The sequence below is a fragment of the Suncus etruscus genome, chromosome 11, assembly GCF_024139225.1.
Source record: "Suncus etruscus isolate mSunEtr1 chromosome 11, mSunEtr1.pri.cur, whole genome shotgun sequence".
In the NCBI taxonomy this organism is placed as follows: Eukaryota; Metazoa; Chordata; class Mammalia; order Eulipotyphla; family Soricidae; genus Suncus; species Suncus etruscus.
Genome location: NC_064858.1, coordinates 101,208,219 through 101,221,911, shown reverse-complemented (window position 1 = coordinate 101,221,911; position 13,693 = coordinate 101,208,219). Strand labels below are relative to the sequence as shown.

The window sequence follows — 13,693 nt, the reverse complement described above, 5'->3', positions numbered from 1 at the left end:
GGCCCGGCCCCTTGGGCCAGGAGGGCATGGGGGTGCGGGTGGGGGCACCCCCAGAGATGAGTCTTGGGGAGCCGGGTGGGGAAAAGGGGTGTGTGTGTGTAGATGTGTGTATGTGTGTGTTTGGGTGGGGGGGACCCCCAGAGATGGGTCGTGGGGAGCCGGGTGGGTGAAGGGGAGTGTGTGTGTGTAGATGTGTGTTTGGGTGGTGGGGGACCCCCAGAGATGGGTCTTGGGGAGCCGGGTGGGGAGAAGGGGTGTGTGTGTGTGTAGATGTATGTGTTTGGGTGGTGGGGGACCCCCAGAGATGGGTCTTGGGGAGCCGGGTGGGGAGAAGGGGTGTGTGTGTGTGTGTAGATGTGTGTATGTGTTTGGGTGGTGGGGGACCCCCAAAGATGAGTCTTGGGGAGCCGGGTGTGTGTATATGAGTAAGTTTATATGGATGGTGGGGACCCCCAAAGATGAGCCTTGGGGAGCAGGGTGGGGAGGTTTTGTGTGTGTATATGAGTGTGTGTATAAGTGTATATATGGGTGGTGGGGGACCCCCAAAGATGAGTCTTGGGGAGCCCGGTGAGAAGAGGTTTTGTGTGTCTATATGAGTGTGTGTATAAGTGTGTATATGGGTGTTGGGGGACCCCCAAAGATGAGTCTTGGGGAGCCGGATGGGGAGAAGAGGTTTTGCGTGTCTATATGTGTATGTAAGTGTATATGGGGGTGGGGGACCCCCAGAGATGAGTCTTGGGGAGCCGGGTGGGGCGAAGAGGTGCGTGTCTGCGTGTGTGCCTATGAGTCTGTGCGCTTGGGGGGGCGGGAGCTGGGCGGGACCCCAACCCTCCACCCGCCTCCTCTCTGTCTCTCAATATGGCGGCCTCAAGCCTTCAGGGGCGACGGCGCCCGAACCCCGACACGCGCGCCGCCGTCGCGGACCCTCCCCAACATGGCGGAGAAACCCGGCCCCTTCCGCGGCTGCCCTAGAAAAAAGGAATCCCAGAAGCACGGCGTCCTCCAGTCCCCCAAACCCATCCACACTCCCCGCACCACTTTGCACGGGGAGCCCTGAAGCAGCGGCCTCCTCCCTCCCGCTCCGCTCCCCGCCACGCGCACGCGCACAAACCCGCGGACGCCGCCACTCAAGTAGGGGCGGAAGCGGCGGCGCCCCGAGGAGGAAAGCCCCGCCTCCGAAGCGCCGAGAGCGCCCAATGAGGCGTCAAGAGAGGCCGGAAGTGTGGGCGCCACGGCGCCGCCGCAGCGGAGGCCGGGAGCGGCGAGGCGCGGGCGCTTCCGGGAAGGGCGCGGAAGTGACGTCGAGGGGCCGCAGCCGCAGGCAGGCTGGGCGGACGGAAGCGCCCGCGGAGCGGCCGGGCCGGCGGCGGCGGAGAGCGAGCGAGCGAGCGAGCGAGCGAGGGCGGGCAGGGGCAGGGGCAGGGGCGGGGGGCCGCGGAGCGAGGCGTGAGGAGGACGCGGGATGGCGACGACGACGGAGGCGGCGGCGGCGGCCCCGAGCGGGCTGTCGCCGCGGGAGGAGGGCGAGCTGGAGGACGGCGAGATCAGCGACGACGAGCGCGGCAGCCCGCGGCGGGGCCGCAGCCGGAGCAGCAGCGGCGGCAGCAGCGGCGGCGGCGGGGGGAGAAGCGCGCTGCCCTACCCGAGGCGCAGGCCGCCTCCGCACCCGCACCCGGCGCGGGGCGGCGTGGCGGGCTCGTCCGTGTCGTCGGCGCCGCGCAGCTTCGCCCGATCGCGCCACGGCCCCGAGCGCGGCCAGCCCCGCGCCTACGCGCGCCCCAAGGAGCCGTTCCGCGCGCACCCGCCGCCCGCGCACCCCGACGCCGGCGCCCGGCCGTCCTTCTGGGAGCGCAGCCACCTGGCGCTCGACCGCCTGCGCTTCCGCGGACGCCCCTTCCGCGGCGCCGCGCGCTGGGGCTGGGGCTGGGGCCGGGGCCGGGGAGGCGGCAGCGGGGGGCTGCCCGAGCGCGGCGCCAAGCCCGGCGGGCGCCCGCTTTCCGGAGGAGCCGGAGCAGGAGCCGGAGGCGGCGGCGGCTCCTCGGCGGGATCGGGCTCCGGAGGCGCCCAGCCCCGCCGCGCCAACGACGCGTCCCCGCCGCGCAAGTGCTGTATCCTTCACACGCAGGGGCTCGAACCCCGACCCGACCCGACCCGACCCCACCGCTGCTGGCCGCCCCGATCGCTCACTCGCGCTGTCACTGGCACCCCGCCTCGGGTGCTTTCTCTGACCACGACTTGCTTTGCATCTGGAGCTCTCGCTTGCAGCTTTTAAGAAACGCAACACGCACGCACACACACAGAACCCCAATATTATTTTATTGAGTCGATTATTATTATTTGGTTTTTGGGGTACACCCCGCAGCTTCCTTCCTGGCTCTCCTCTGAGAAATCGCTCCTGGCAGGCTCTCTTCTAGGACCCTATGGGACGCCCGGATTCCAGCCACCGTCCTCCTGCATGCCAGGCAAATGCATTACCTCCCCAATAGGGCTCTCTCTCCAGCCCCATTTTTATTTATGTTTTTTTTTTTTTTTTAGGCCTATATTACCAATCGGGCTCCCGGGTGCACGGTTTCAACCAAGATCCGGGCCTGTCCTAGCTTTTTGCATGGCCCGATCGCATCCCTACTTGATTTTGCAGGAACTTGTGTGTGTTTGCTTTTGGGTCGCACCCGGCAGCGTTCTGGATTTGCTCCTGGCTCTAGGTCTTAGAAATTGCTCTTGGCAGGCTCCGGGGACCAGCTCTCTGGCCCCCAGGAACTTTTTTTTTTTTTCTCTTTTGGTCAACCTGGTTCAGACTGGGTGAATGAAACCTTTGGGGGAATTCTGTTCTTGGGTCCTGTTGTCACGCGCGCGATGGGAATTGAAACTTGGGAAGCTTGATTCTCTCTTGAGCCTCCTGTTTTGATTTGTGCTTCAGTGTCTGGTCGGGATCTGTATTGATTTATTCTCGGGCTCATTCTCAGCTTTTTAAAAGCTGGAAGGAGGAAGCAACGGTGCTCACTTTTACCAACTCTGAGTAACATAGAGTTTTTTCAAATGTCTTGGGAAAACGACCTCCTGATCCTTTTTGGTACTCAGTGCGGAACAGAGTGGGGGGGGGGAGAAAGAGAGAGAGAGAGAGAGAGAGAGAGAGAGAGAGAGAGAGCTAAACGGTTTGACAGCTGTTATTTTAATAACTTTGAAGTCATATTTATCTCGTAACCGCAAAGTTGCTCCCTCTAGCCGTACTCTTTTTCAAATGCATGTCTTTTGGGAAAACAACCTCCTTATCCTTTCTAGTCTTCATGTTTACTTTTTGGAACTCAGTGCGGACCAAGAGCAAACCCGATCATTGCCGGGTGCGGTCCCCTAAATAACAGCAAGAAATGTTTATTAAGCGTTTTTGTCATACTCATAAGATTTACATAAATGACATGTGTTTGGAAGATAAGATAAGAGGGGAGGGGCTTACTCCTAGTTTCATGCTCATAGACCATTCCTGGTGGTGCTGAGAATGAAACCTGGGTCAGTTGTACACAGGGAAGCAACTTACTCCCTCTACTGTCTCTCTGGCTCAACACTTGGAGCCAAATGGGCTTTTCCAGATGTTGGATAAGAAGAGGGCAGAATGTAATTTTGATAAGAAGTAGTGGATACTATTTAGAGTGCTCTTTGAAAATCACTTCTGCCACCAGGTTTGGCGGGGAGCATTCCACAATTGTTTCAGGGAGTATCATGTAGGTATTTGACTTTTAAAAAGAGGATACTTGGGGCCCAGAGAGATAGCACAGCGGCGTTTGCCTTGCAAGCAGCCGATCCAGGACCAAAGGTGGTTGGTTCGAATCCCGGTGTCCCATGTGGTCCCCCGTGCCTGCCAGGAGCTATTTCTGAGTAGACAGCCAAGAGTAACCCCTGAGCACCGCTGGTGTGGCCCAAAAACCAAAAAAAAAAAAAAAAAAGAGGATACTTGGGGGCTGACAGAATACATCAGGGAGGACACTTGCATATGCAGCAGACCTGGCAGTCCCCAGCACCCCATACGGGGACAGCTGGGTTGGCCCTAAAATTAAACAATATTCTTTTAGTCAACTTATGAAACTACTTTCTGCTCAAGATAATCTTTGTTTTTGGGTCACAATGAGTGATGTTTATGGCTTTCTATTCAGAAATTACTCCTAGCATTGGGACCCTATGGGATGCCAGGATGAAGTCTGGATCTGCATATGTAAGACCAGTGCCTTATCTGTTGAACTCTCTCTTGCCAGCCCCCAAGCTAGTTTTTAGCCAAAGATTTTGAGTCTGAAAACAGAAAGTGAACCTTGCAGGGTCACTTTTGGAAGTACTGGAGGGACCACGTAGGATGTTACAGTTCAAAACCTGGACTGGGGCCTACTGATAGCACGGACCAGGGTTCTATTCCCAGGATGCCATATGGTCCCCCGAGCCTGCCAGGACTGATTTCTGACCCTAGAGCAGGAGTAACCCCTGAGGGCCCTGAGGTGTGGGCACACCCCCCCCCCCCAAATCAGACATTTAAAACCTGGACTGAAGTGACAGGCAAGTGTCCTACCAAATTCGCCATCCTTAAACTTACTTGGAGGGGAATTTGCGCCACACGCTGGTACTCAGTGGTTATTTCTTTTTTTTTTTTTTTTTTTTTTTTTTTTGGTTTTTGGGCCACACCCAGTAACGCTCAGGGGTTACTCCTGGCTATGCTCTCAGAAGTTGCTCCTGGCTTCTTGGGGGACCATATGGGATGCCGGGGGATCGAACCGCGGTCCGTCCTAGGCTAGCGCAGGCAAGGCAGGCACCTTACCTCCAGCGCCACCGCCCGGCCCCTCAGTGGTTATTTCTGATTGCAACTAGGAGTCATGCTCTTGGAGGGCTTGGGGGGGGAGTATGATGCCGAGTATGATACCTGGGTTTGTACCTGGATAAGCCATGTGCAAGGCAAGCACCTTACCTCTATACTTGGCCCCCTAAACTTTAAACTTGTTGAAGCAGCAAAGACATTACAATTTAATAATATTTAAATTGACGCAGATAAGTTATTTTTTCCTTGGTCTTCAAGGGAGATCATGAGTGGGCTTGTTTATAATCTATATTTTTGTTTGTTTTTGATCAACACTTGGTGAATATAAAGGGGTTGGTTATTCTTGGCCCTGCATGCCAGAATTACTCCTGGCAGTGCTTGGAGGACCATATGTGGTGTCAAACCCAGGTCATTCCTGTGCTTGCTTCTCACACTACCCATTATAATACCTCCCCGGACCCATAATCTAGTCTTTTTGTTCATTAATTTATTACCAATTTGGCCCTTGGCATGTTACTTACTTGTTAATGTTACATGAAAACATTATGATGTGAAACAAGTACAAGAAATTACCCAGTCTAATTTCTGTAGTAACTGTTTAGAATGAAGCTGTTTGCTGTTTTTCTTTCCACAGGTGCTGCACTTTTGAATTAAGGATGCTGGGGCCAGAGCAATAAGCACAACGGGTTGGGCATTTTTGCCTCCCATGCAGCCAACGTGGATTTGATTCTGTTATCTCATAAGGTCCCCACTCCAATCCCACCACTACCAAGAGTAACCCCTGAGCATGGTTGGGTATAGCCCCAAACCAAACAGACCAACAAAGAATTAAAGGATGCTTATTTTGATCCTCTGCCCATTTGTTTTCCGTATCAGTCATCCATCCTTGAGGTGGTGTTCTTTATAAGAATTTGTGAAGGAAAACTTTGTAATATGAATAAACAAAATTTGTAATGCAAATTCTTTAAAAGTAAAAATTGTACTCACTTTAACTCATTTCTACTGTATGATTATACTAATGCCATCCTATAAACATTGCTTTAAGAATGAGTAAAATTGCACTATGGCTCATTTCTATGAATGTGAAGTGCATCAGTACAGGTAGTTGGTGTTTTTTTGGTTGTTGGTTTTCTGGACCACTCCTGCGACTGAGGGCTATTCTGAGCTCAAATGCTTGGGGTTTGCTGCTTGCTTGTGCTAGGAATGAATCCTTGCCTCCTGCATACAAAGCATATATACATTCGTCTTGAAGTTATTACCCTGGCCCAGAGAAATATTTCATGTTTTAAGCTCTTTTTCTTATAATCTTTAATAGGCAACTTTAAAGAAGACAAAAATGGTTTCTTTTCCAGTTCCTATTACCAGTTTTCTTATCTATTTTTGTGAAAGACATTTGTTAGTCAATCTTTAGCATGTCTCCTTTGAGTGACTACTGCTTTAAATTTCTAAATCTGATAAGAACTAACAATGCCTGGATCTCTTCAGTAGAAAATCCTTTAGGTATGACCTGCACAACTGTAAAGGTTGAATAGCCATTCTTTTAATATGATCAGCATTTAATTAGAAATTATGTTTTGTGGGGCCGGAGAGGTATGGAAGTAAGGCATTTGCCTTTCATGCAGAAGGACGGTGGTTCAAATCCTGGCATCCCATATGGTCCTGAGCCTGCCAGGAGCGATTTCTGAGCGTGGAGTCAGGAGTAACCCCTGAGTGCTGCCGGGTGTGACCCCCCCAAAAAAAGAAATTACGTTTTGTTAAAAAAAAAATCAATTCGGGGCTGGAGAGATAGCATGGAGGTAAGACGTTTGCCTTTCATGCAGGAGGTCATCGGTTCAAATCCCAGCATCCCATATGGTCCCCCGTGCCTGCCAGGAGCAATTTCTGAGCCTGGAGCCAGGAATAACCCCTGAGCACTGCCGGGTGTGACCCAAAAACCACACACACAAAAAAAAAATCAATTCAGAAAAAAAAAATTACATTTTGATCAGCTTAAAGACAAATCTTTTAAGGCTTAGTTTTGTCCTAGCTGTTTTATATAGACAATAGAATTCATTTAGCCTTGAAGTAAGTCAGTTATAGCACAACTCCACTCATTTTCCCCTTAATTATCTTTTTTGTTGGTGTATTGAATCTTCCCACTAGAAACCTTTCTAAAAGACTTTAGCTCTTTGTGTTATGCCTTTAGATAGTTTATCCGAAAGTGAAATATAAGTGCTGCTTATTTACAATATTATTGTACAGGACAGTGAAGGGGGAAAAGAGTAATTCTCTTTATGAGGTGAAATTTGAATTGGGTCAATTTGAAAAACAGAAAAACCTAAGCATAAAACTAGGCTTACAGGGCCCGGAGAGATAGCACAGCGGCGTTTGCCTTGCAAGCAGCCGATCTAGGACCAAAGGTGGTTGGTTCAAATCCCGGTGTCCCATATGGTCCCCCGTGCCTGCCAGGAGCTATTTCTGAGCAGACAGCCAGGAGTAACCCCTGAGCAACGCTGGGTGTGGCCCAAAAACCAAAAAAAAAAAAAAAAAAAAAAAGGAATGGAAAGAATTCCATATATAAAAAAAAAAAAAAAAACTAGGCTTACACTTAAGAACTGGAAAAGGTGAGCTTAGAAAGGAAGTACAAGTCAAACCCTGAAGGCATCACAAGATTCTAAAGATTTTGGACTCTTAGTGAGATTTAAACAATGCAAGTGATCTGAAATGTCTGTGGAAGGCAGAACTCCAAATGTCTTTCAGAAACTTTCATATGAGTCTATTAGAAATACAATAGTTCAAAATGAAAAGACAAAGTATAGGGAGGGGCACCTCCCTGTTTAGTGCTTGAAACCCCTAACATTAACAGTACTGTAAACCCTTGTGTCTAAAATAAAACTGAAAAAGGAGAAGTGAGCTAAGTTGAGCTCACTGGAGAGCACCATTGCATCAGTTGGAGGACTCGTATTTAAAGAAAAAAAAGTGGTGAGGAAGCCAATACAAGTGCTAAGATATCCAGCGCTGTAGCAAGATCAAGTGGAATAAAGTTGGAGAAAAGTGGTGGATAATGCTGGCAGAAAAGTCAGATTCAAGAGCAGGATAGGTAATGAGAAACTTACACTTCCAGAAACCTATTTGGAAAGAGGTGAACTTAAAAGAACTAAAATTTTATGAAGACAGTTTTACCAGAATGATTTTCAACCGTAATGCTGTTTCTAAAGTTTTTGGTGGTTGGTTGCGATTTTAAAATCAGGAAACTAACAATCCTCACATTGTCTTGTAAAATGTCATATAGAGAAGCAGTTTTAGGAAGCTGCTTTTCTAGTCAATTTAAAATTGGCCTATGAGTTGCTAAATGATAAATTGTATGAAAACTATCTGAAGTACTTTGACTTGATAATTTTTGGGCTGTAGAAGTAAAGTAACAAATGATTTAAATGACTTACTTTGTCTAAAATTTTTTTTTTTTTTTTTTTTGGTTTTTGGGCCACACCCTGTGAGGCTCAGGGGTTACTCCTGGCTATGCGCTCAGAAGTTGCTCCTGGCTTCTTGGGGGACCATATGGGACGCCTGGGGATCGAACCGAACTGCGGTTCGTCCTAGGCTAGCGCAGGCAAGGCAGGCACCTTACCTCCAGTGCCACCGCCCGGCCCCAACTTTGTCTAAATTTTTGTACTTTCAAACTTTGTAGCCATTCCTTAGGAAGAAATATTGTTCTTTTTTTTTTTTTTTTTGGTTTTTGGGTCACACCCAGCAGCGCTCAGAGGTTACTCCTGGCTCTATGCTCAGAAATCTCTCCTGGCAGGCTTGGGGGACCATATGGGATGCTGAGATTTGAACCATCATCCTTCTGTATGCAATGCAAATGTGCTATCTATCTCTCCGGCCCCATTTTTATTTTTTTTGAAATATTGTTCTTTATTACAGAAGGAAAATAATGAAAGGTCTATATTTTGAATAATAGTGAAAGACATTAAAATTATATAACTTCTCTTTTTATCAGGTGTGAGATGTTAGTATTTTTATGAGTTGTAAGATAGTTATAATTAGGTTAAAATGTTTCTTGTTTGTGCTATCTTTTAACTTTATTAGTGTTGCCTCTTGAACCTTTAGTTTTTTAAAACTTGAAATGTGAAGAAATCAAAAAGAAGAAAATTTCCTCTTGATTAACTAAAATCTAAACTGTCCACATTGGTGACAAGCCATTTAGTTTCTCCTCCTCTCTTCAGAAGGGAATCTTGTATTCCCAGCTTGTATCGTGCAGTCCTGATATCAAAGACAGAATGATTCTGTACTGATGAGTACTGTGGCTAGTTACTAGCTGATGTGCATAAGTGGACTCTTATTAGGAAGGATAGGCTCATGAAATTGGACATTAATTGTGCATATAGTAAGTGAGATCTAATACTTTTAAAATATGAATACATACTGAAGAGCAAATAAGAAGGGGAAACCACTTATGACTTAATGTGTTTTGTTAAAATAACTGGAACATTTTTTGGATACTAGTTTCCTTAATACGCTGTGCAGCCAAAAGTTTTGGAAGATCTCCATCAAGAAAACAGAATTATTCCACAAAAAGTGAAAACTGTGGGGAAGAAACTTTTGAAGATTTACTTTTGAAGTATAAACAAATACAGTTGGAACTAGAGTGTATCAATAAGGATGAAAAACTCGCTTTGAGTAGCAAAGAAGAGAATGTGCAGGAAGATCCTAAACCATTGAACTCTGAGGACCAAACAAGCACTGATGCTGTCAGTATTACAAAGGACTCAAGTAAAGAAGTAGCTCCTGAGGAGAAAACCCAAGTTAAAACTTTTCAGGCATTTGAATTAAAACCACTCAGGCAAAAATTAACTTTACCAGGAGATAAGAACCGGTTGAAAAAAGTTAAAGATGGAACAAAACCACTTTCCATGAAATCTGACACTACTGAATCTAGTCAAGGTAATGGAATTTAAGATTTAAATAATGTATAAAGATCTACGGGTAATGATTTGCTGCTATACTTTATTAGAATTCTAATTATTAAAATATTTTTGCATTTTTGGGGGGAGGGTGTGTGTTTGGGTCACACCAGGCAGCGTTCCCGTTATCCTGGCTCTGCGCTCACAAGTTGCTCCTGGCAGGCTTGAGGGCCATATGGGATGCCTGGAATCGAACTGGAGTCCGTCAGGGCTTGGCTTGGCCAGAGTCTGGAGTCCTCCAGGGCTTGGCTGCGAGCAAGGCAAAATGCTCTACTGCCCTATTTTTGCATTTTTTTTTATGTACAATCATTGAATATTAACAAGTTTTGTATTAGAATTTAAATTATAATGGTGAATACCTTTGTTAGCTAACTGAAAGGGATTGCTTTTGACATTTATGTTCCCTCAGCATTTTAGCATGAATGAATGCTGGAATTGATCAGTTATTTGCTTGTTTGGTTTTGGGTCGCACCAGCAGTGCTCGGGGAAACTCCTAGCTTTGCACTGAGGAATCACTTCTGATGGGGAACAGTATGGGATGCTGGAGATCAAACCCAAGTTCTTGGACCTATGTAAGGCAGATGCCCTACCTGCTGTCCTATCCGGCTCAAAATTTTTCTTCATAACTGAGAAGAACATCTAATTTTTATCTGTAGTTTATTACCATAATGGATTATTTGATTTGATTTTATAGGGTCATACTCTGCTTGTATGTTTGGGCTAAGTTGATATTCATGATATATCGTTTTTTATGTTCTGGACTTGATTTATTCTTTTTTATTTTCTGAAGTCATAATTTATGCACAGTAAAATTAACCCTCTTAATTATATAGTTGAGTTTTGACCAAAGTTGGTAGTTGTGTAGGTATCACCAGCCACCTGGTTAGTTACAAAATGGAACAAGAGCTAGAGCTGTAACTCAGCGGTAGAGTGCATACTTTGCATGGCTAAGGTCCTAGGTGGGGGAGACACATGACAACACACATTGTATGCAGTGCCTTGAATGGAACAGGATTGGGTTGGTTTCCTTTTTTTTTTTTTTTTCCTAGGCCCTGAGTTTATTTTCTGGCATGGAAAAAACTGATGATTTTCTTTTTCTTTTTTTTCTCTTTTTTTTGGTTTTTCAGGCCACACCAGTTTGATGTTCAGGGGTTACTCCTGGCTAAGCGCTCAGAAATTGCCCCAGGCTTGTGGGGAACCATATGGGACGCCCAGGGATCGAACCGTGTTCGGGATCCTTCCTTGGCTAGCGCTTGCAAGGCAGGCACCTTACCTCTAGCGCCACCTCACCGGACCCCCCCCCCCCCCGCCTCCGCAAAAAAAAACTGATGGTTTTCTAAGTTTAGAATTCTAGATCAATTCATTCTCAGCGTACTGAAGATCTTTTCTGGTGGGGCTGGCGAGGTGGCACTAGAGGTAAAGTGTCTGCCTTGAAAGCGCTAGCCAAGGAAGGACCGAGGTTCGATCCCCCGGAGTCCCATATGGTTACTCCTGGCTAAGCGCTCAGAAATTGCCCCTGGCTCGGGGGGACCGTATGGGATGCTGGGGGATCGAACCGTGGTCCTTCCATGGCTAGTGCTTGCAAGGCAGACACCTTACCTCTAGCTCCACCTCGCAGGCCCCTAGACTCCGCTATTTTGTTTCTCCCCATGCATGTTACAGTTTCCAATATCTGATGTTGTGTAGGTCTGATTTCCATTTTTTCAGGTCTGATTTGATATATTTTACTTTACTTAAATACTTAGTAATTTCTAAATGATTGTTTTAGTGAGATGGTTATTGGGTTGACATTAGTTGAGACTTAGGGCAAAGATGCACTCTCCAGAGACGATTTGCTTTTGCTTCTGCAGGCACCTGAATCTGAGAGCTTTGCTCAGGGAATGCTTTATATTTGGAGTTCTGCAGATTCACTCATGTATAAATTTGTAATTTGGTGACTGATTTTTAGGTCACATTCTCAAGGAGATGTTTTTCCTCTTTAATTCAGCTCTGTGATCCAGGCAAGCAGATATGAGAAGTATAAGTATGTTTCTAGGAATGACTATCAATTTATTAAGTTATCGGTAATAATTGGATTTCATAGAGCCTTGAATATTTTGCTACGGGATTTAGTTTATCTTTAAGCTTTAGTGGGCCATTCAATGCATTTATTTACTTAAATTTGACCTCAAGATTAAGATAAAATTTGGGGGGAGTTGGGCTTGGGTTACTCCTGGCTCAGCACTCAGAAATTACTTCTGGCAAGCTCAGGGAGACCATATAGGATGCTGGGGATCAAACCCTGGTCAGCTGCATGCAAGGCGAGACACTCTACTTGCTGTGATATTACTAGGGCCACAAGATAACAAATTTTCACCTCAATTAAGATAAAATTTTTGAATAGATTCTCCTGAGAGTCTTATACATAAATACATACGTGTGGGGGGGGCAGGAAGACTGAGGTAGAAAGAAGTGGAGAGGGGGCATACAGGCAGGCATGGAGAGAGGGTTGCACACAGACAGGCATGAGAAGTCTTCAGGCAAGAGGAAGGGAGAGAACTATGCATTTCATGAGGTTGACTATGGCGTTCTCTCAAGTGTACTTTCCAGATCTTTGAGCTAGGTCTCCATCCAATATTTTAAATCAGGGAATTAAGCAATTGTTAACTGTTTCAGAGAAACAACTGGATGGGAGAAATCCTTAAAAGCTAAAATTTAACTGACAATAAACTTTTGATTGATATCTCTACACGCATTTCCCCTTCAAACATCAGTAAGATGCTCACTTGTGCTGTCAAACTTCTAAATTGTTATTAGCCAGCTATTTCCAATTTCTCTGAACTGTTCTAAACTTTTGGGACTTTTTAATCAAACTGTGTTCAGTGCCAGCCTGAGTTTGCCTTCTATATTGTTATCTCGCTCAGCTCATACATTTAAAACCATTTACACTTTAGTTTACTCTGAAGAATATTCATTAACATATATTTGTAACATATATATATTTTGCTGATTCATTTGAATCACTTTTTGGGGTGCTGTGTAGGGGACATTGAGCCCTACATGGAGGTGATCAGGTCTTACAACTGATACTGTGCCCAAGGGTCACTGACAATGCTCATGGGGCTACATGCAACATTAGGAATGAAACTGGGGCCTCTGCTGCATGAAAGGCAAGTGTTCTAACTTTATGGGGATCTTATTTTGCCTTTTTTTTTTTTTTTTTTTTTTTGGTTTTTGAGGCATACCCAGCAGTGCTCAGGGCCTACTCCTGGCTCCACGCTCAGAAATCGCTCCTGGCAGGCTTGGGGGACCATATGGGATGCTGGGATTCGAACCACTGTTAGTCCCGAGTCGGCTGCTTGCAAGGCAAATGCCCCTACCGTTATGCTATCTTGGGCCCTGTATTTTGAATTATTTTTGTGACCACTTGGCATTTGATTGGGGGCTTCCCCGGGCCAAATTGGGTGGTGATGGGGATAGGCCTGTCATATTTGAATGGCATTTCCTTGGCTGTCCCATTTCAGAATTCCCCTGTTGTGTATTCTTGTCTTTAGTCAGACTTAAGGATGAATTAGTTTATACTATTTTTCTTTATTTTACTCATTACACTTCCTTTTAATGTATTCTGACTTTCTTCCCCTGCCAGAGCACCAAAATTTCTAACAACTCCATTTGACCTGATTATAGAATTCATTAAACTTTTTCATTTCAGTCATTCAAAAGATAATTGAGCATTTGATTCTTCAAAGTACATCAGAATAATAATGCCTTTATAGGCATCTATTTTATATATCAAACAGTAAATGTGGACAAATTAATTTTGTAAATGGATTTTTAAAATTATAACAAAATAAAATAGAATGCTAAAAAATGAATTTCTTTTTATGGGGGGGGGGGCGTTATGCCCAGTGGCACTCAGGGCTTACTCCTGGCTCTGTGCTCAGAAATCAGTACTGGCAGGCATGGGGGACCATATGGG

At 46.1% G+C, this 13,693-nt stretch overlaps 1 protein-coding gene across 1 annotated transcript in view; it reads left to right on the top strand.

Annotated features, from left to right (window-relative positions):
* Positions 1 to 1,462: 1,462 nt before the first annotated feature.
* Positions 1,463 to 13,693, top strand: part of ZFC3H1 (zinc finger C3H1-type containing) — a 66,151-nt gene continuing 53,920 nt past the window's right edge. Inside the window, exons 1-2 of the mRNA XM_049783031.1 lie at positions 1,463 to 2,108; positions 9,299 to 9,715. Of these exons, the coding sequence (XP_049638988.1) occupies positions 1,463 to 2,108; positions 9,299 to 9,715 (1,063 nt within the window). The remainder of the gene's footprint in view (positions 2,109 to 9,298; positions 9,716 to 13,693) is intronic.